The 23,006-nt window shown below is 40.1% G+C and overlaps 2 protein-coding genes across 2 annotated transcripts; both read left to right on the top strand.

Annotated features, from left to right (window-relative positions):
* Nucleotides 1-16,734: 16,734 nt before the first annotated feature.
* Nucleotides 16,735-17,409, top strand: LOC149222202 (uncharacterized). Its single transcript, XM_089387534.1, has one exon. It carries the CDS (start codon nucleotides 16,735-16,737, stop codon nucleotides 17,407-17,409), a length of 675 nt encoding a protein of 224 aa, XP_089243660.1.
* Nucleotides 17,410-18,023: 614 nt separating this feature from the next.
* On the top strand, nucleotides 18,024-18,860 carry LOC149222201 (uncharacterized). Its single transcript, XM_089387533.1, has one exon. The coding sequence runs from the start codon at nucleotides 18,024-18,026 to the stop codon at nucleotides 18,858-18,860; it is 837 nt and encodes a 278-aa protein (XP_089243659.1).
* Nucleotides 18,861-23,006: the final 4,146 nt, after the last annotated feature.

Here is a 23,006-nt window from a genome sequence, read left to right as displayed (position 1 = left end):
TTTCCCTATTGTCTACAACATCTACACCTTATCAAGTCTATCATTATCGAGTGGAAAACTTGATAACTGGTGCTCTGACCTCCCAATACCCAACCTTCTAACTCTATATAATTGATACCCCACTATGTCCAAAGCATATAGTAAGGGTATCGATAGCTGATATTGACTAATGGGAATATCGTTTTTAGTCAAGAAAGATATCAAATCCATTAGTATTAGGGGTTTGTGCTAACTGGTGTTTAGAGTATTGCCCAACAATTGAAGCCAATATGTCAACATTCTAACCTCCAATCAACAAAATATGATAAGTTGATAACCATAGTCCTTTGATAGGAACTTCCATGTTACTGAACGGTTACATCAGGATCTATTAGTTCAGCCATTTTCACATCACAATATCTTGATGTTTGATAGCCCCAACGCTTGATAACAAGCATCAATTTCTAGATATGAATCTCATTAAATGACAAGAATTCAAGGTATGTCAATATCAGGGATAAAAACTCGCTAGTTGATATCTCAATATCTAAAGGCCCAATAGTCTAATATTTGACTCCTAATCTCCCATCCTTCTAAAATTAAGCCAATTTCCTTACTAGTTCCTGGTTACAACTCTCCATTGGCCCATGTGACCAAGGGCTAGGGATAAGGCTCCAATCCCTAAATTTCCAACACTATCAAAACCATCAAATCAATTCCTAGAATTCTAGATGGACCAATAGAGTTTCTTGAGCCTATTCGAGAGTAACAATGAAATATTGATAGGGAAATCACTTGCTCAAAAGACTCCAAAAGGCCTTGGTATCCTCTCCAACCTATCTAGATATCCAATCTATTCTTTTGGTTACAAACTTAAATAGAAAACCGACGTTTTGGCTTATCACTTAAGGAAATAGGTTCCCAAAAACTCCTTAACAACAGATCTAAAAACCATTCCTCTTAAACATCACAAAAAAAGGCCTCAAACTCCCTTTCTAAGGTCTCCAATTAAGGAAACCTCTAATTCTTCTCACCCATGGCATCTTACTTAGTAGAGGTATGCACAATTGTAAACAATAACACTAACTATGACCAAAATCCATTAGTCTTATTCTTATGAAAGCACATCATGGGAGCATATTAAGATTATTGGCATGCAATGAACAATAGATATCCATTATAGTGAAAGTTACAAACACATATCATAAACAAGCATCACATAAGCCATAACATCCATTCAATAGGAAATCTCTTATCAACGTTATTTCTATCGAGTCATTGAACATGATTTACATTACAAATTTGAACTTTACAAGGGTACTTATTTTATCAATATCATTAGTTACTTGCAATTGATGAAGGTTCAGCCATGTTCCACCCCACCATAGGCTCAACTACATTGCATTATTTCTTATGGCTAGTCACCCCCAAGCCAGACCAAGAATCCATGATGAAATTTCTCACTTAGAAATACAGGGTGGAGTCATGAGGGCCATTCTCCTTCATCAAATGAAGCTAATTAAACTAAGTGGGCTGACATCATACATAGGTTGTTGTTTCATACATTGGTTCTTATATCCACATGAGCCTCCTCTTTGTCTTTCTTCTGTACTTTCACACCCCTAGGAGTGTTTTCACCATGATCGATCGCTTTTCTCTTTACAAGTTTCTCTTTACGCCTCTCCTCTCACCCTCCTCTATGGGTTTCTTCCTTGATGGTTTCCTTATCAAATTTTCCCATCATGGTCAATTCAAAATCTTTTGGTTAGAGCCCAAAAGTATTTTAATAGTACTCTATCCATACTTTGGATGAGATAGTTAGGGTACAACCATACTACTTCCATAAATGTGGGAATTACTACAACATCTTACCATTAGACATTTTCTTGGGGAAAGTTAACAATCTTGATCCTATGAATATAGGCTTAGCCAAATAATTTATTGATGAGGATTAATTCCCCAAATCCCTTTTTGTTGTCTCTCCTGCTCTTGACTTCCCATGGTTTGTATCAATGCTTCACATCTTCATCAATTTTTATTAGAATCTAATTACAATTGTTTTGGGTATTTTAACCCATTTACAATTACTTACCCATATAAGAATCATTAACATGGTTAAATACAATTATAATATCGATGAGGGATTAAAGACTCAAGTGTTGAGATTACTAGGAGGTAGATAGGACTATTTAAAGAAGTAGAAACAATGTAATGAGATGTCTTGTGAAGTACATTGCAATTGAGCTTCTACTCAATTGTAGGTTTACCCCTTGAGGAGGCAAGTGAGAATTGTTCTCGTCAATAAAGTTATAACATTTTGTGGTATTCAAGTTCTTTATTTGGTTATTGTAATTGCAATTAACCATTTCCACTGTAAATCTAGGTAAAGTATGATATTTGTGCTCTACATATTCCAATTTATGAATAAAGAACACTAAAATGAAGCATACTTCATCACTTTAGGATGAAGAAAAATCTTATGACTGACTGGGATAGAGTTGGACTTCTCCAAACCAGCAAAATCAATGGAGAAAGAGTAATGAAAATAATTATATCAAAGAGGATCAGGCTACTTGAGTGAATGAGAAAGAAAAGGGTAGCTTACAACCTTAAGTAGATGAGATTCATTACATGCCAAGTTGAAGTGGGAGTTGCAGTAAGAAAAGTTTCCTAGCTTGAGGAAAGAGATGAATTTTTGGCTTGAGGAGATAAGAGCCAATCACCCAATACGAAAAGTTGACTAGTTGTCGAGGTGAGCAATTTGCCTCGACGAGTCAATCCCTAAGTTCTAGGGGCAAGAAAGGCTAGTTTCTCACTTTGGAAAGTAGACTATCAATTAAAATTATTGGTTATGATTTTTGAGGCAAACCATTGTGTTCAACACACAATAGAGCCAATCATTATCTTTGGAAGTCTATTGGCATTCCAACTTAGCGATTGAGGCTTTGGGCACATTTCTTTAGCTTTTCATATGAAAATAATAAGTGCAAAATTCATGTTCCCAACCTAGAATAGAAAATTCTACCCACCTCAAATCATATAGCTCAATCACTAACTTTGGATGCTTGTTGGTCTCCTAACTCAACAATTTGACCTTCATGAAACGCCATGGGCTTAAGTAACCAACAAGCCCCTTAGGTCGATGATTTCACCTTTAAATTGGAAAAATGGTGCTTATAATGGGGGAAAGCTTCCTTCTTATCCTACAACTTAATTTATCTTCTTCTCGCAATGGATCGTACCTCTATATAGTTGAGTATTCAATTTAAGTCATTGTTGGGCAAATTCAAAGCTTCCTTGGCTCATCAATAGCCACAAGAAGCCTTTAGAGTTCCAACAAACCTCACTCTTTCCATATACCAAACAAAGCATTGAAACTTGGTAACTAAAACTCAATATATATCATCACACCTTTTGTGTTATCTTAGGATCAAAAGTCCAACTCATAGGAATCTAGAAGGAAAATTCAAAAGAATTAAAATGGGCACCTATAGAATCCCCTAACATTTTGACTTTAATAAAACCATAACATACTGATATGGCCTTAGAACATTAAATTGTTATATAGCCCAATTGTCCATCAAATTGTTAGATAGTTGATCTGATAATCACCCTATGAGTGACCTCAATTAAAGATTTATTGAATAAAGGTATTACAGATTCATGTGTTGGTGTGTGTCTATGTTATTTAGGCAACGGATCGATCAGATTGCAAATACACAGACACTTGAAATATACAGTAATCAATATAAGAACACAAGAATTTAATAAGGAGTTCACCCTATCCTCCAGGGATACGTCTTCGGTCCAGCTCTCAATGGTGGCCATCTTTTATTGTGTCTTAAAGCAGAGAATTACAATGAAGGAGCTCAATGTGAATCTCCTGAACAGAATTTGCTTGCCAAGGTGGTTCCTGGATGCCCGAAGCCACTAGAGTACATAGACTCTTCTCCTTACCAGCTCTGTGACCTTTTAGTCTTTAGTGGAGAAAGCCCAATGTGGTGCTCATACCAGACAGATCCTCTCTGGGATGGCTTGAATCTCTCAAGCTCTCTGGTGCTCGATACTCCCTTTGGTCAGCTCGGCCCTCTGTCTTCCGTTCTGCTTTGCTCCACTGTCTTTCTCTGGTTTCTCTGTCTTCTTCATTTTCCTTCCCTTCTTCCTCTTGAGGTTCCGGTGTTCGGTGTTCTCTTTTTTGCCTGTGCATGGTTTTAAGGCCATTCATTCCCATGGTTGTTCGATTCCTCTTCCACTTCCTGTCGGATCGCCTACTACAGCTTCACTTGGAGTTCCTTGTTCAGCGTCATCATCAGGCTCACAGGGAGTGGCCACTTGTCCTCCTGCAGTTGCACCAACTCACTTCGTCAGTTCAGTTCTTCCGTTACATCGTGGAATGAGTCTTCTGCCACCTTGGCAGTCAAATCAGACGTCAAATTCTTATAAATCACGGCTTAATCCCTCGTCGATTCTACTTTCCCATCGGGTGCGATCTCAGCCGTTAGATCTAGGGCCTCCAGATCCGACGCCATTCGCACATTTCGTGCGGTTGACTTTCTCGACCGTTAGCGCACGATCAGCAGTGATTTTATCTCTCCTCCATTTGCCACACATCAGGCGCTGAGTGGGATTGCTTCGTTTTCACCAATTCCGCTTACTGCTTGGGGGTGACCCCGATCAATACCGTCGGTTTTCAGAGCGCAGGTCCCACCTTGTCCTTTAGCCTTTTCCCCACGGTTCTTCCGGCTCTCCATGCGACCGAGCACTCGGGGCCTTCCCATTTCGAGGGGTTTTGCACAGCGTTGCGTGATTAGCGCTAATCGCGCATCAAAAAATACATCTGTTTCCCGATCTGGGCCTCCTAGGGGCTAGTTTCGCCTCCTGTGTAGTCTCCATGGGCCTTGGTCAACGCGCTTTGACCGAGGTCCTCGTCACTCCACGCTGACTGCTAACTGCCACTATTCAGAGGTGTTTTTGACCGTTGTTTCTTAATTCTTTAATGTCTGTCCCAACCTGATACAGTCATGGTCCTTCTGACAATTCTTCATGGATCCAATTCGAATCACGGCCTTCCCACTGAAAAGCTTTTAGACCACCAAAAGTTGGTTTTTAAGCATCGACTAAGTGAGGGAATTGTTTTCTCACTTGCCCAATCTCAATCCACTTTGCACTGCTCGGCTTTGAACCCTTGAGCCCAATCCTGAGGTACTCCACATCTCCCCTGCGCATCGTCCTCACCTTCCTATCCAGTATTGTGTCTTCCTGCAATTCATTAAGATATTCAGGTACCAGGTCATCGATAGAAGGCAATTGACTCTGCTCTTCAGGGTCCCCAACCATTGAAGGTTCAAACAATCTCAAGCAATCTACATTTACAACTGAGTAGATGTGCATGTAAGCTGGTAGATCAAGGCAAAAATCATTTTCACCAATATTCTCAAGTATCTTGAAGGGTCCATGCCTGATAGGCTTTAGCTTCTTACCTTCACCCTGCATCTTGTCCTTGCTGATATACAGCAAGACCTGGTCACCAACTTGAAAACTATGCTCCATCTGATGCTTGTCATGCCTAGCCTTGTACTTGGCTTGGCTCTTTTCCAATTGTTCCTATACTACCTGGTGTATCTCCTGGATTTGTTCAATGAACCTAGTTGCCTTGTCCACATCACTGTGTCCATCAACTGTGGTATCTTTACAAAAGACAAAGTCCAAAGGAGACCTTGGTGTGAAACCAAAACAGGTTTCAAAATGAGATCTCTGTGTAGAGGAATGTTTTGCTCTGTTGTAAGCATGTTTCACATAGCATAAATGTTCATCCCAAATCTTAGGATGCTTGCTACAATATCCTCTGAATAACTAGATCACTATCTTGTTAACTACTTCTGTCTGGCCATCAGTTTGTAGATGAAAATCTTTGCTTTTCTTCAGTTTGGTGTCCATCAGTTCCCACATACTTGACCAAAACTTCCCCATAAATCGGGTGTCTCGATCAGATACAATAGAAGTGGGTAATCCAAAATGAACCCATACATGTTTAAAGAATAATTTTGCAGTCTATTCAACTGTAATCTGTTTATTACAAGGTATCAAAATACACATTTTGCTGAACCTATCCACAACAACATATAGATAATCATGACCTTTCCTAGATTTAGGTAGTCCTCCAAAAAAATCCATGGAAACACTTTCCCAAGGGTGAGAAGGTACTGGTAAAGGAGTGTACAAGCCTAGTTTTCTATTGTTGGGCTTTCTTTTAGCACACATAGAACACCCTCTTACATATCTAGAAACTGTCTCATTCATTTTTGGCCAATAACAAAATCTTTGCAGCTGTGCAACTGTTTTACTTACCCCAAAGTGACCTGATATCAGAGAAGTATGTGCTTCCCTAATTATCTTTACTCTCTCAGTTTGTGGAATGCAGAGTTTCCCACAATGGTATAAGAGTCGGTCTTTTACGTGATAATCCAATTCTTCTACTCTTTTGCCTTGACTCAAAGTTGAATATACATCTTTAAAGTCTATATCTTGAGCATATTGTTCAATGTAGCTTTCATGTAGCACATAATTATGCTTAAGTATAGTAGATGCATTTATAATGGGTCTAGATAACATGTCCGCAACTTTGTTATGTATGCCCTTTTATATCCGATGACTAAATGAAACTGTTGTAGAAAACCCATCCATCTGTAATGTCTTGATTGCTGCAACTTATTTTGGGAGTGTAAATATTGAAGTGGTTGATGATCAGTAGGTATTACTATCTCTTTTCCCATTAAGTAATGTTTCCACTTTTTCACACTCTGAACTAATGCATACAATTCTTTATCATATGTAGGATAGTTAACTACTGCAGGATTAAAAGTCTCAGAATGATAACATATGGGTTTATCGTGTTGTGTCAACACTGCTCCCATGGCATAGTCACTAGCATCAGTTTATATCTCAAACAGTCTTTGCAGATCAGGTAGTGCTAGTACAGGTGATGTACTAATCTTTTCTTTCAAGGTGTCGAAGGCTTTCTAATGTTTGCCTCCCCACTGAAACACCTTGTTCAATCCAGTTAAAGCATGTAAGGGAGCTGCAATTAAGGAGAAATTAGACTCCAATATTGTGTTGCTCCTAAGAAGCTTCTTACTTCTGTAGCAAACTTGGGTTTAGGCCAGTTCACAATGACTGCCACTTTAGAGGGATCTATCTTCAATTCACCACCCCCTACTATATGACCCAAGTAGTTTAGAGATGTCTTGCCAAATTCACATTTTGAGAGTTTAACATAAAGTTTTTCTCTTTTCAAAACATCTAGTGTCTGCTTAACATGCTTTAACTGTGCTTCCCACGTTTTACTAAAAACCAGAATGTCATCCAGATATACAATAACAAAATCATTAAGAAAAGGTCTGAGTACATCATTCATTAATCTCATGAAAGTCGCAGGAGCATTGGTCAAGCCAAAAGGCATAACCAGCCACTCATACAATCCCTGCTTTGTTTTGAAAGCAGTCTTCCATGCATCTTGTTCTGCAACCCTGACCTAATGGTATCCACTGTGCAAGTCTAGCTTGGTGAAATAAACAGCCTCCTTCAATTGATCTAAAAGATCATCTATGTGAGGAAGGGGATAACGATTCTTGATTGTTATCTTATTCAGTGCTCGGTAATCAATGCACATTCTCCACGAGCCATCTTTCTTTCTCACCAAAATGATTGGTGACCCACATGGTGATGTGCTAGGCCTGATAAACCCCTTCTCGAGCAACTCCTGCACCTGCTTCTTGATTTCAGCATTCTCTAAAGTTGACAACCTGTACATTCCAATGTTAGGCAATGGAACATCTTGCTGCAAAATAATATCATGTACTATTTCCTTTTTGGGTGGCAGACCTTTAGGTTCTTGAAACAAGACATCATATTCTGAAATAACCTTTTCTAAATCAGCTTGTTGTTTGGCATTACAGCCCTCAAATACATAGGTTTTATCAGGTTTCTTTTCCTTTACAACCATCAATAAGAATTGTTTGCATGAATTTATCATTCTTTTCATCTGCCTTGAGTTTATGAGAGTATAATTATTCTTTAGCTTATGAGCTCTTACAAAGTATTTGATTCCATCTTTAACAAATAGATACTTGTTATCAGCTCTATAGAAAATAGCCTTTCTATCATACAAGTAAGGACTTCCTAAAACAATTCCACATATATCCAAAGGAATTATGTCCAACTCAACCTCATCTACAAATGCTGACCCAAAAGAAAACTTGAGTTTGCACTGTCTAGTCACTTGTAGTTGTGCTTTATCATTCAACCATCCTAATGGTATGGTTTCTTGTGAGGTGTAGTTGCTAATCCCCATTTCTTTACAATTGCTTCAAAAATTAAATTTACTTGCGAGACACTATCAAACAGAGTATCAATCTTTTGATGTTTGGAAATAACTCGAATATGGAAAAGCTCATGTCTTTTTTTCTCATTTTCTTCATCAATAACAGATTGAGCAGAATTACTAGTAGATGCTTTAGAATTCTTACCTTTTATACTTATGGTTGCAATGGTTGTTTCATCTCCCGAGTCTAACCCCAAATCTTTCTGAATAACTGCAGCAGTCTTCTTCTTCTTTCCCTTGAACTTCTTAGGTCTCAGCTCTGGATGCAGAATCCAACAATGCTCATCATCATGCCCATCCTTTTTATAGTGAGTGCATGAAGCTTTGCTTTTCTGTGCAGTGTTAGCCTTCCTTGCTTTCCACTTCTGCTTTCTTTTCTCCTTGCTCTTGCTTGCAGTGGGTTGGGATGGTCCCCCAACTTCTGGATTTCCATTCTTTCCTATAGCTTCTAGATGAGTAGCTTGTACAGATACGTCATATATACTAGTGGGATTGAACATGAGGATGGTATGCCTCATGTAGTTGTGTATACCACCAATGAACTTCAACAGAGTTTCTGGTGAGTCTAATGAAATTCCTAGAATCAGTGCTCTCTTTCTAAATTCTTGAGTGTACCCTTGCACACTTTTCCCTTTTAACTGCCGAAGAGTTTGCCAACTCATCATGGCTTGTTGCATGTAGGCCAATGGATAGAATTGCTTTTTGATTGCAGAAACAAATTCACTCCAAACAGAGATGGTCTTACCATGTCTTTTCATGTTAGCTTGAGCTCTGCCTTCCCACCAAACTAAAGCAGTGCCTCCTAGGCGTAGGCTTGCCAAATGAATCTTGCTCTTGTCTAAGTCTATGTTCTGTACCCTGCAATAAACATTAATTTGTCCAATCCAATTGTCCAACTTTTCAGCATTTAACTCTCCATCATATATAGGTAAGTCAAATTTAACATCTAGCTTGATCAAAGATGCCTTCTTGTTGTGCACAGGGCTATTAGGAGGTGTGAGAAAGCTTTCCTCCTTCCCTTTTCCTTTGGGGTGGTCATGGAAGTGAGACTCATCTTCTTCTTTGTCTTGTTTAGAACCTGATGAATCTTCAACCTTATGTTTTCTAAAGTCCCTATACATTTCTTCTACCATGGACTTTATAGCCAAGAAGCTTTCTATGAATTGAGGCTCTGGCCCTACAGAACCTTCTTTTGACATTGTCTTCTGAGGATAGACTCTCCCAATTTCAGGATTAGTTTCCACCAACTATCCTTCTCCTAATTTGAGCTTTGATCTAGTGAGCATTCAACAGTTAAACCAACACAAGCTTTTCTAACCTTACAGCCTAGAGCTCTGATACCACTTGATCTAATAATCACCCTATGAGTGACTTCAGTAAAAGATTTATTGAATAAAGGTATTACAGATTAATGTGTTGGTGTGTGTCTATGTTATTTAGGCAACGGATCAATCAGATTGCAAATACGCAAACACTTGAAATGGAAAACAACAGAGAAATACAGTAAGCAATATAAGAACACAAGAATTTAATATGGAGTTCACCCTATCCTCCAGGGCTACGTCTCTGCTCCAGCTCTCAGTGGTGGCCTTCTTTTATTGTGTCTTAAAGTAGAGAATTACAATGAAGGAGCTCAATGTGAGTCTCCTAAACAGAATTTGCTTGGCAAGGTGGTTCTTGGATGCCCCAAGCCACTAGAGTACACAGACTCTTCTCCTTACCAGCTTTGTGACCTTTTGGTCTTTAGTGGAGAGAGCCCAATGTGGTGCTCAGTCCGGACAGATCCTCTCTGGGATGGCTTGAATCTCTCAAGCTCTCTGGTGCTCGATACTGCCTTTGGTCAGCTCGGCCCTCTGTCTTCTGTTCTGCTTTGCTTCACTGTCTTTCTTTGGTTTCTCTGTCTTCTTCCTTTTCCTTCCCTTCTTCCTCTCTGGGTTCCAGTGTTCGGTATCTCTGTTTTTCCTTTGCATGACTTTAAGGCCATTCATTCCCATGGTTGTTCGATTCCTCTTCCACTTCCCGTCGGATCGCCTGCTACAGCTTCGCTTGGAGTTCCCTGTTCGGCGTCATCATCAGGCTCACAGGGAGTGGCCACTTGTCCTCTTGCAGTTGCACCAACTCGCTTCGTCAGTTCAGTTCTTCCGTTACGTTGTGGAATGAGTCTTTTGCCACCTTGGCAGTCAAATCAGACATCAAATTCTTATAAATCGTGGCTTAATCCCTCGTCGATTCCGCTTTCCCATCAGGCGCGATCTCAGCTGTTAGATCTGGGGCCTCCAGATCTGACACCATTCGCACATTTCACGCAGTTGACTTGCTCGACCATTAGCACGCGATTAGCGGCAGTTTTCTCTCTCCTCTACTTGCCACGCATCAGGCGCTGAGTGGGATCGCTCCATTTTCGCCAATTCCGCTTACCGCTTGAGGGTGCCCCTGACCAATGTCGCTGGTTTTTGGAGTGCAGGTCCCGCCTTGTCCTTTAGCCTTTTCCCCACGGTTCTCTCGGCTCTCCATGTGACCGAGCGTTTAGGGCCTTCCCATTTCGAGGGGTTTTGCCTAGCGCATCAAAAACTGCCTCTGTTTCCCGATCCAGGCCTCCCAGGGGCTAGTTTCGCCTCCTGCGTAGTCTCCATGGGCCTCGGTCAGCGCGCTTTGATCGAGGTCCTCATCACTCCACGCTGGTTGCTAACTGTCACTGTTTAGAGGTGTTTTTTTATCGTTGTTTCTTAATTCTTTGATGTTTGTCCCGACTGATACAGTCCTGATACAGTCATGGTCCTTCTGACAATTCTTCATGGATCCAATTCAGATCAATAGTTCATTGGTCTGTCAAATTGACAACCTCCATAATCTATGAAGTTCAAATTAGCTTATTTATGGAAAAATTTTAATGTGTTCTTAAGAATCGAGGCCCATCAACAATATTGAGTATGTGAGCACTGAAAACATCTAAATAATATATTATAGGAATTATAAATCCATTTTGTCCATACACTTAAAATACACAGAAAAAAAAAAAAAAAAAAAAAAAAAGTCCCTAAAAATCATAAAAGAAATTAAGAAAAAAACAAAACAATTTTTTTAATATTTAAATAAATCAATATTATTTTTTAATATAAAATTGTTTTTCAAAACTTTTTATGATAAATAAAATTTAATTTTTTATAAATATTTTTTTATTGTTATTTTAAAAAATAATATAAATAATAAATAAACTAAAATTAATTAATTATATATATATATATATATATTTATGGTTTTATAGAATAATTTTAGTTTGGTATAATTTAAAATATTATTTTATTTCATTTTATATATAATTTCAATTTAGGAAAAAAATCATTTCCATCACAACTAAAAATTACTTTGGGCAGACTTCAAAATTTTCAAAAATTGAATTAATGTACTTGTTGAATTAGTCCCGACGAAAAAGAAGAAAAGAATTAAAGCGAAAGAAAAGCAGTGTGTGGGCCCCAACATTAAACTTCGCCATTAAAGCAAGCGGGGAGTGTAAACTAGTATTGCGAATGAGAAGAGAAGCTATAGGGCGGCTCATTCGTTGACATGCCAATTCTAATTGTGGAGTCAAGTTAAACACTAGGAGGAGGGAACACTCGTGATACTTTCCGCAGATGTAATGAATGGGTTGGGTAGGATTGCGTACCAGAATTCTACACCGTCTAATTGATTGACTGTTGCTTACATGTCTTCCATGACTCATAGAATGTGTAATGATTATGTCATCGTGGTTAAATTTTATGGTTATTTAAATTATATATATGTGGGAATTATTAAAACGTTGGTCAACGCATGCGCGTAAAAAAATTGAAATTGCAAAAAAAAATTTAATATAATCTTATAAATTATTTTTAATTTCATAAATATTAAAATATCATAAATTATTTTTAATTTCATAAATATTAAAATATGATATATATAGTTAATATTTTTAATTTCATAAATATTAAAATATCATTAATATGTTATATATCTATAACATATCTGATATATGTATAGTTTTGACTACATTTGACTCTTTAAATTACAAAGTGAACCGTATATTTGCAGTGGGATTTTAAAATTAAGAATAATTCTGAATCAGAGATAGTTATTCGAAGTGGGTCTTTAAGATACGAAATAGTTGTGAGTTAATGATAGTTGATAATTACGTGTTTATGATTGGCTATTTTCATGGTCAACAATTCTATTGCACAAATTGATTTAGCATAAATCGTTTAAACTTGATACTCATAATAAACCTGTAAAACTTATTATTGGGTTCTTCGACCTTGACTAGATATAGAATTGAAGTTTTGCATGGGCCTTTTTGAAGTGGGTAGTATGTGGTATTAATTTCATGGGACAATTTATATTTTTTCACCTCTAAAACTATAGGCATGACTTTGAGTCATGAGAATCAAGCTAGGAATTACTACTTTTTTTTACATCTCTTACTTGATAATTTTGCCTTGAGTCATTAGAATTAATTTAAGAATTATATATTTCATGTTTCTACTTATAAATTTGACTTCGAGTGAGGAGAACCAAGTTAGTCTTTGATGGGGTGCTCTTACCATCATCGATTCTTGGTTGGAGACATAATCAGAATGAGGATTTTTCTCGATGTTAGTTTACCAATAAAAGTTATAATTGACATGTGGGTATTATTTATGGTTTATAGGGTGGTAGGCCTTGATGTTAGAGCCTTGCTCTACTCCTGGCTCTGTATGCCCCTCGTGTGGCGATCTCACAATTCCCAAACTATGCTACACCTACCCAAGTTCAATTGACTTAGATGCGAGCAAGTGGGAGGATGTGGTTATGTATACGACAATGTTTTTGGCAACAGAATTCAACATTTTTGTTCTGAGATGGATCATCCCTCTCATGGTGAATTGGTCGAGGATGAAGAATTCCCTGACAGATGGGGAAAGTCCATTTATAAGCTTATCATGCTAAAGTGTTTTGGGATGGAAGAGTACTAGTTTGGATTATACACTTGGCTCGCCATATTGAGCGCTCTTGATGCTCACCTCACTCAACAAGCCCGACCTCTCACGTCTGTGCCATGTTATATATGCATGGTCCTGGACCCAGGGTGGAAAAAAGACTGTATTTTGGTCGCTGCTGGTATAAATCCACAGTGGTTAATTTGTTCATGGTGGAAGAGAGAGGTTTATGCTGGACTAAACGAAATTTTGTTATCATTGCACTCCCCTCAGATGGTCACTAGATGGTTGCATTTTAGTCTCTCAAAGGTCTGCTTATTACTTGGTTGTATTGTCATTAACTGTAAGGTAGTCAACTCTCCTCCAGGTCATTTGTTTTTTCTCAATAGGTTTCAATGTTCTTTGTGCGCTTTTTACACAACTCGGGGTCTCGTTTGTCTTTCAAATTAGTGGTAATATTACCCTCTGCGACAACTCATAACTCAGATTCGGTTGAGATTTCATTCAGTTGCCTAATGTTGGTCTATGGAGTGTGGTACCCTTGTACCTTCTCCATTTTGTTTTGACAATGGATATGGCCTCACTAGAACTTCAATATTTCAAATATTTCTAATTCATTTAGCTCTTGGTTCACACAAAGTTTGGGGTTTTAGAAGTTTGGGCAAGTATCAGTTTGGAAGTGTCATGGGCTCCTAATTTTCGTCTCCTGCCCACATAAATTTCTCTCTTGTTCTATTACAGGGTCTGTGGTTCATATTGTTCTGGGGTCCTACCCTCTCTTTTCTCTATCCATCTACGTCATTTTGTTTTCTTGAGCTATCTCTTCTTGTTCTGTTTGTAGGTCATATGCCTATATGGATCCTCTGCAAAGACTTCCTAATCGCACGAGTGGCACACCTAGGTCATTCTATCTGTGACACTGGCGTTTGTTCATAAGGGAATCCATGGCCATTTTTTTCGAGTATGCTCCTCTAAAGGTCAGAAAGGAAATTCTCCACTTAGAGGCCAAGGAGTTTGGTGATCGTGAATATTTCTCTGATTCAGAGATTGGAGGTAGTAGCCTCAAGTGGGTTCCTGATCTAGGGAAGTTTCGTAAGAGAAGACTTCACTTCCTCCATTCTATTAGTTTGCATCGTCAATTGGAAACTCTACTAAGCATGGTAATTCAGGATAAGCAAGTAGATAACTACAAGTTGTTTGCAGGTCAAGAGGAGATCAAGAGAATCTTAAGGGACATCAAGTATAACTTGGATGATATTGTGGTCAGATTGACTCAAGTGGAGCATTTTGTAGTCTCTGATTCAGAGACTGACTCCAATGAGCTACAGGAGGTGTATGTAGTCATCAATGCTCCAACTCAAACCTCTTCTCATGCAAAGGTTTCTCCTCTTTCGCCAATTATCATTTTGGACTAATAAATCCACTATGCACATCGTATTAGTGTTTTCTTTAGGTTAGAACTTGGTTTCTGTAAGTAATGTTACGATGTTTTGTTAGTATTTCCATTGGGATATTGATATGTTCTACTACAGTTTTCTTCTGGCATTTTGGATGGCTCGAGCAAAGTCTTAGGGGAACTAGAGGATTGCACTTGTCTTCGATATCGTTTCCAATTCTCATGTATTCGAGCAGGGTAGTCCCATCTTGCTAATTTTGGTCTATTGTTAGTTTCTTACGTGTTTTTGGTTATCCCCGGTGGTAGTTATGATCTCCCAGGTCACTCTTTTGGATGTATGAAAGGCCTTCACTATAACATCTTTTGCTAATAGAAATCTATCGAAGGAATTTACAAAAAAAAGGAGAACCAAGCTAGGAATCATGAGAGATGGAACCAAATCATGCTAGCTGAAATCGGAAAGATCCTAGTTTGGAAATGGTAATTGGTGCTTGGTGCTTATATGCAACATTTTAGATTTATTTTTAAATTGAGCGAAATAAATAAGATTGATGGTTTATGAATATTTGGTATGACACTGGAGTAAGAAATCGTAATTTTTTTTATTCTAACTAGGTTAGTTTCATATTTATGTGATACATAGGTTGATTCAAATAACTACCATTATAATCCTTAAGTTTTTATGCACACCCCTTTCATATACACCCGTTAATCATAGCCATTTGACCTTTGAATCTCATAATTTACATGATACTTCATAACATGACTAAAAGTAGGGAATTGTATAAATACAATATTTTTATATTTTTCTTTTTTATAATAATTATGTTGATATGCATCTCTATTTTGGAATAGGATTTCCATCATTTTAATTTAATTATCAATAATTATTAGATGGATGGTATGGATTTAACCTCCATGGAATATTCTTAGTAGTAGCCACAAATCAAAAGTTGAGATTTATCTTCAAGTAGTTATGCCATTTTTTCCCTTTTAATTAAATTGATTGAGGAACTCCCCAATCCAATATGGAAGAGTTGTAATGTCCCATTTGGTTATGTTATCTAAACATTTTGACTCGGTCAAATTATATATATATATATATATATATATATCTATATATATATATATATATATATATATATATATATATATATATATATATATATATATATTCAAAATTAAAAATAATTAAACCAACCTTGGTCCATCTTAACTCTAGATTTACCAAGCATCAAGAGGGATCAAATATCTTGAAGTGCAAACCTCTTTTAGAGTGAAAACAAATTTGATCCCTCTCAACCCTTGGTAGATCTAGAGTCAAGATGGATCTAGGCTAGTTAAAAAATGTAGTGTAAACAAGTGTCATATGAAATGAGTTATGGTTTTTTGGGCATGTTGTATTGATAAGCCATGGTATTGAAACAAAACTTATTTACATGTTAAAAGTCTCCATGGTAGAGTGGGGTGAATCTCCATACTTAGAATTATGTTACATGTATAATAGGCATCAAAGCACTTCCTTCCCAATATATTTTAAGTTGTTAAAATTAAAAGATTCATAAAACTAATTATATTATAACTTTATTTTAAATTATTATTATTGAAATGTAGCTTGAAGGGCGCTCTACAACCTAGGGTTTTGGCTCGCCTTTGCAACGGCGCATTCTGAATTTTCTCTGACTCCTCTCACCGAACGCCCACCTCCCAGTGACAGCAGATTTCTGTTATACATGGGTCTGCAATGGCTTCCCCCGGGGGGGCTTCAATGCCTTCCCCCTCACTAGAAAGCGATGAATACAACCAGGCCTTCGGGACCAGAACAGGACGACACGGACAAATGGGACCCCATGATGCAGGAAACGACAAAAGATTCCACTGTGCAGTCTGACAGAAGCAATGAAGAACAAGAGGGAAAGTCCAAGCAATAGGAAACACCAAAGATTACCTCAGCGACATGTAAACCCATTGCAGCTGAAAGACCCAAAATAGAACTTCCCAGCCACAGAATCAATAGTCAGATCCAATACATGAAGGACCATGCGCTCATTGGAAAATTTATTGGATTCTGGCCGACGGAAAAAGCTCTGCAAGGATGGATCTCTGCCAAATGGAAACCCAAGGGACATGTTACCCTGCAGCTGGGACCAAAAGGGTTTTTCACGGTGATTTTTATTTGCATCGAAGATCAAAACAGGGTCATGGATGAAGGTCCCTACTTCTTCAACTCTGCTGGTCTGTATTTAAGGGCATGGAGAGAGAGATTCAACCCTGACAAGGAGGATCTCAGTTGGGTGCCAGTATGGATCAGGATGTACTCGCTCCCATTGGAATACTGGGATGAAGAATCACTCAGAGACATTGGTAAAGGGCTGGGAGAGTTCATCAAAATTGTTGAAGAAACGAAGTTGCATAGATATACCTCCTATGCCCGCATTTGTGTCTTCATGCGCCTGGACAAAGCCCTTCCGGATTCGTTAAGTCTCTTCCATGATGACTATGAATGGATTCAACCCTTAGATTTTGAACATGTTCCCTTTCGCTCTCGTAATTTTCATGCCCTTGGGCATCTTTTCAGAGATTGCCCTCTAAATGCCAAACCTCAAGCCTCTGAACCCGCAGGCAAGGCGGACCATGAGGGCTTCACTAAGGTTGCAAACCATAAAAGATCGCATAAAAAACCTTCCTCTGGGAAAAAATCCTAGCAGGACGCTGCTTCCATCCCCTCCACGAGCAACAGCTTCGAGGTTCTTGCCAAAGATTCGGAAGACCCACCCCAGAACTCTGTGCCAATCCCACCGCTGATCATCCCTTCCCCTCCGCCCCCTCTTTCTGCCTCCTCTCCCACTACCCTGCCTCCAAAAGTCTTCATGGGGACTCCTAAGGTGACTCACAAGAACCCTGATGGGAAATCCAATGAAATGGATGTTGATGGTCTCCCCAGCCAAACTATGCACTTAGCTCTCACCTCAGCGGAAGGCAGTCAAACGCAACACATGGATGAAGAGCCGGAAAGCATAGATTTAGGTGGATTAGACATTTTTGAGCTGGAACAAGTATGCAGAAAGAAGGAATATGATAAGATCCAAGCGCATCAACTCAGCACTTTGGAAGTCATCATATCCAGGGCCTATCAGCAACAACAACTGGGAATACAGTTGGGCAGTCAATGGGATGGTTGCTTCCTTCCTAAAGACTCCAAAAAATGTGGAAGAAAGACAGATCTCCAGAGAACTATTGCCATAGGGAAAATCCTGGTTGACTCAGGCAGATATGCTAAATTGACAAAGTATTACAAGCCCACTACTAACAGTGAATTATGAAGCTCACTTCATGGAATCTAAGAGGGCTCAATAGCCCCGGGAAACTCAGAATGATAAAAAATATGATAAAGCAGGAGCAACCCCAGATATTCTTTTTGCAGGAAACAAAATGTAACAGTAACACTTTGGGAAACATCCTCTCTAAAGCATGGCCAGGTTGTCAATCGGTTGCAGTGGATGCTTCGGGCACCTCCGGAGGTCTAGCAATTGCCTGGAACATGCAAGCGATAACGCTTTCAGATTTCCATGCCTCCCATCACATTATACAGGCAATGTTTCATATAATCGGCACCAACATTCATGGTCATCTCACAAATGTTTACTTCCCACAAGAAGCAGCCAACAAAATCGCTCTTTTAGACACAATAGAAGCTCTTAACTTCAATAGGGTCCATCCTTTATGGATCATTGGAGGAGACTTCAATATGATCACCAAGTTAGAGGAAAAGAAGGGAGGTCGAACCAAGCTGGAACAGGAAAATGACCACTTCAAAGAATTTATCCAAAACAACTTGCTAATAGATATGCAATCGTCCAATGGAATGCACACTTGGAGCAATCGCAGGGCTGGGCGGCAACAAATTGCTTCAAAACTCGATAGATTCCTCATCACTGATAACGCAGTGCATCTCGGTGGCGACCTCTCAGCATTTATTCTTCCATACTCTGGCTCTCACCATTGGCCGATCTCTCTCCAATGGCAAAGGCCAGGCAACTCGACCAGATGTCCATTCCAATTTGAGGCATTCTGGCTCTCCCATCCCGCCTTCAACGATCTCATCAGATCCACTTGGAACAACTTCCCAGCACCAGAAGGATCAAAAATGTTCTAGTTTCAACAGAAACTCAAATTCCTGAAAGCCCAAATCAAACACTGGAATCAAGAGACTTTTGGCAACATCTTTAAGGCGCAACAAGATCTAAACAAAGAAATGAGAGATCTCCAGCAACAGATAATCACAGAGGGATACAAGGACGGGACTTTGGAACTGGAAAGGCACATTCACAATCAATTGGAGGAGAGGAGAAAGCAGGAAGAAATTCTTTGGAAGCAGAAATCTAGGATTCAATGGCTGAAAGAAGGCGAAAGGAACACTAAATTCTTCCACAGAACTACAATTCAAAGAAGAATGCACAATACCATCTCTTTCATACAAAAGCAAGGAGGGGAAAGAGTGGAAAACCATGCAGAGATTGAGCAGGAACTCATCAGTCACTTCCAGGAGGTCCTTCAAGAACCCCAAATTGATAGACGACCAGCTATAGAAAAGATCACTCAAAATGTGCCAAAAATTATCACAGAAGAACACAACCATCTCCTTCTTCGACCTGTAACGCCTCAGGAAGTGGATTTGGCTATGAACCAGCTTAAGGAGGGCAAAGCTCCTGGTCCGGACGGCTTCACCACTACTTTCTTCCACTCTTTCTGGGATCTTATAAAAGAGGAAGTGTGGCAAGTGGTGGAGGAATCGCGCACTCTTCATTGGCTGCTGCCCTCTCTTAATTCAACTTTTATCGCCCTCATCCCCAAAGAAGAGAGCACCCTCACTCCGGACAAATTTCGCCCGATTGCTCTTTGCAATGTCATATACAAGGTTATATCTAAAGTCATTGCCAACAGGTTGAAGCCACTTCTGCCCTTGCTCATATCACCTGAACAATCTGGATACGTTGAAGGATGACAAATCTTGGATGGCATTATCCTCACTCATGAGATCATACACTCCCTCAAGAACACCAAACAGGCAGGTATGATTCTCAAGATTGACCTTTCCAAAGCTTTTGATAAGTTAAGTTGGACTTATATTCAAAAAATGTTAAATGCCTTTGGCTTCTCTCCAATGTGGGTTCACTGGATTTAGAGCTTAATTTCTACAACCTTCTTCTCAGTCCTCATAAATGGCATTCCCTCTCAACCATTCAATCCCTACAGAGGCATCAGGAAAGGAGATACCTTATCCCCTTTCCTTTTCGTTCTAATGGCTGAAAGTCTGGGTCGCCATATCAAGCAAGCCCTTCTCTCCCAGCATCTCAAAGGAATATCCATTCACAATTCTCCAGCCATCACTCATCAACAATTCGTTGATGACAACATGATTTTCGGGTACCCTTCTGTTCAGGAAGCCTTCATCTTTAAATCCCTCTTGAATGATTTCTCTAATGCTTCAGGAACCAGCATAAATAAGGCAAAATCACAGATTTTCTTTTTTCACACCCCTCCTATTACTCAACATGCTATTGCCCGCATTCTCAGCTTCTCCATAGCCTCCCTGCCTTCCAAATACCTGGGTGCCCCCCTTATAGAATCTGCAATCAAGCACGCCTCCTGGCATATGCTCCTTGAGAAACTGGAATCTCGTCTCACTTTATGGACTCACAGAACTCTGAACATAGCTAGCAGATTAGTGCTAATCAAAGTTGTGCTTCACGCAATGCCTCTCTATCTCTTCTCAATACTGGCAGCACCTAAATGGGTCCTTAAAAAAATCAGAGCTCTACAGCGCAATTTTCTCTGGGGCGCATCTGGCACAAATCGCAAATGGGCCCTTGTCAAATGGACTACAACATGCAAGCCAAAAGAAAAGGGGGGCATAGGTCTGCGAGATCCTAATCATAGTAACGAAATCATGGGCGCCAAAATATGGTGGCAATGGCTCTCTGCACCCAATAAGCCTTGGGCAGCCATCTGGACAGCCAAATACACCAATCACAGACCAGTGGAGGAGCTTATTAGATTCACTCCTACTGAAAAAGGATCGCTAATTTGGAATGCTGCTAGACAACACTTCTTGCTGATCCAACAACACAGTTTTTGGGAAATTAGAAACGGCAGCACTGCCCGATTCTGGACGGACGCCTGGAATCAGCTCCCAAAGCTCAAAGACATCCTCTGCCTACCTCCTTGCCAAGAATGGGAGGAGCAACAAAAGGAGTTCGTTAAGTAACAGTGGATTCCGGAGACAGAACAAGGGTACAGACAATGGAAGCAGATCGACAGGCTGATCAGAAATGCAGATAACCAGACTAAAGAGGTCTTGGAGAGTGAGCTCCAAAAACGTCACATTAGATACTCCGAAGGCAAAGATATCTTGAGATGGGGATATACTCCTAGAGGCTCCTTCACTACCAAAGAGGCTTACAAAATTACTTGCAAAGATTCAACGCCTCTGGATCCTATATGGGAAAGAATCTGGGCTCCGGGAACTTGGCCCAAAGTCTCCTTATTTCTCTGGCTCACTGGGCACCGGAAAATCCTAATGTGGGACAATTTAAGGAAAAGAAACATTCATGGGCCCTCCATTTGTCCCAATTGTCATTCTCAGGAGGAATCGCTTCAACATCTCTTGGACTCATGTACTCTAGCCAACAAACTGTGGGAGAAAGCCAGCTTCCGTTGCCAAAGAAAATGCCGAATGTCCGAGGATATTATCGACTCCATTCGCCATTGGCACCAAAGCCCTTATAAAAGTGCACTTCTCAATCAACTATGGAGACTAATACCCGGCCTTCTCCTCTGGACAATATGGAAAGAAAGGAACAAGCGTATCTTCAAAGACCAAAGCACTCCTTTAGAAATCATTTGGGGCAACTTCTGTCTCAATCTGAAAGAGACCTTGGCGCTTCAATCTTGGCTTCCGAATGACTTTCCAACATTGGAAAATGAGACAGCCATTTGGGAAAACTGGAACATACAACTCCCTCAAGGAACTCCCACTCACAGACCTTCAGAAAGCATAAACATCAGAAAGCACAGCTGGTCCCCCCCTCCAAGGCATAGTTTCAAACTCAACTTTGATGGAGCATCTAAGGGCAACCCCGGAAAAGCTGGATTTGGAGGCATTTTCAAAGATCATAAGGGTTCGCCACTCCTAATTTACTTTGGCACCATTGGATGGGACACGAATAACTCGGCTGAGCTGGAGGGTCTCTGGCAAGGAATCCTCCTTTCCCAGCAGCATGGCTTCCATCCTCTGGAGATAGAAGGTGACTCCCTAATCCTCATCAACTTAGCCAACCAACTTCTCAATGGGGCTCATGCGCATAAAATTGCCAACAGTTGGAGACTTGAAGCCAGACTGGATGCCATAGAAAAATCGCTTAGCACCAACCGAGCAATCATATTCAATCATGTTAAGCGGGAAGGCAACAAGGTTGCTGATCTTCTAGCCAACCTGGGAGTGGAAAATGGGCATTCTCTTCTCTCTAGAGCTCTAGACATAATTTAGAATCATGATAAAAAACAAGAATGCAAAATTTTGGTCCAAAAGGATGCAGCTCCCCCAGATGCGGGTGCCTCGCCAGGATGTTAATGTGATGGGACAGGGGTGGGGCGAGGTGGGACGACACCTGCCTGCCCTGTACTGGACAGTTAATTGCCAAACGAAGGAAGAACCTTGGCATATGGGGATCACAGGGTTCACTTGCTTCACCTCAAGCAGCTCTAATCCTCCCAGCCTGTCATCCGATATGTTCATTGCCTCCGCATGCTCTGGAATGCACCAGACCTCGGCTCTCTTCAATGCCATAGTAATGGCGGGTGCTATTCGAGGCAGGACCGAGGGAGATAAATTTAGGCTCAGCCATGGGATGGCTATGGAGCCTTTGTTGCTTTGTCGGTCTCGTTATGGTCTGTATGGTGCTGGCTCTAGCGATTTGAAAGGGGCGACGAAGCTGGAGATAGGCTCTGGCAGTCCTGAGGAGCTGCATTCGTCAATTCCCTGGTTTCTCTCTAGGGCCTCTGGCCCTCGTTTGGATGACTATCTGATTAGCCCGTGCTCTTCCATCGTGGGTGCTCGACCTTGTTTTCATAGCACCGCTGATGTTTTCGCTATGCCCCGTCTTCGCCATAGAATGAGGTGCCGCAAGGGTACTCCTCGGCGTGCGCCCTCCAACCCGTCCTCCAATTCTCCCTCCCTCTCCAGTGAATTCATAGCCAGCCATTACCCTCGCACTCGCAGTGGGAGAGGGCATCTTCATCT

The sequence above is a fragment of the Pinus tabuliformis genome, chromosome Q (genome assembly GCF_031772625.1).
Source record: "Pinus tabuliformis cultivar Carrire ecotype Pingquan chromosome Q, CPIR1, whole genome shotgun sequence".
Classification (NCBI taxonomy): domain Eukaryota; kingdom Viridiplantae; phylum Streptophyta; class Pinopsida; order Pinales; family Pinaceae; genus Pinus; species Pinus tabuliformis.
The sequence above is the reverse complement of the archived record's forward strand: the minus strand, read 5'-3'. Positions and strand labels throughout refer to the sequence as shown.

Excerpts from the sequence above, each read along its gene's own strand:
- LOC149222202 (XM_089387534.1), top strand. The coding sequence starts at position 16,735 with ATGAAGGACCATGCGCTCATTGGAAAATTTATTGGATTCTGGCCGACG.
- LOC149222201 (XM_089387533.1), top strand. The coding sequence starts at position 18,024 with ATGAAGCTCACTTCATGGAATCTAAGAGGGCTCAATAGCCCCGGGAAA.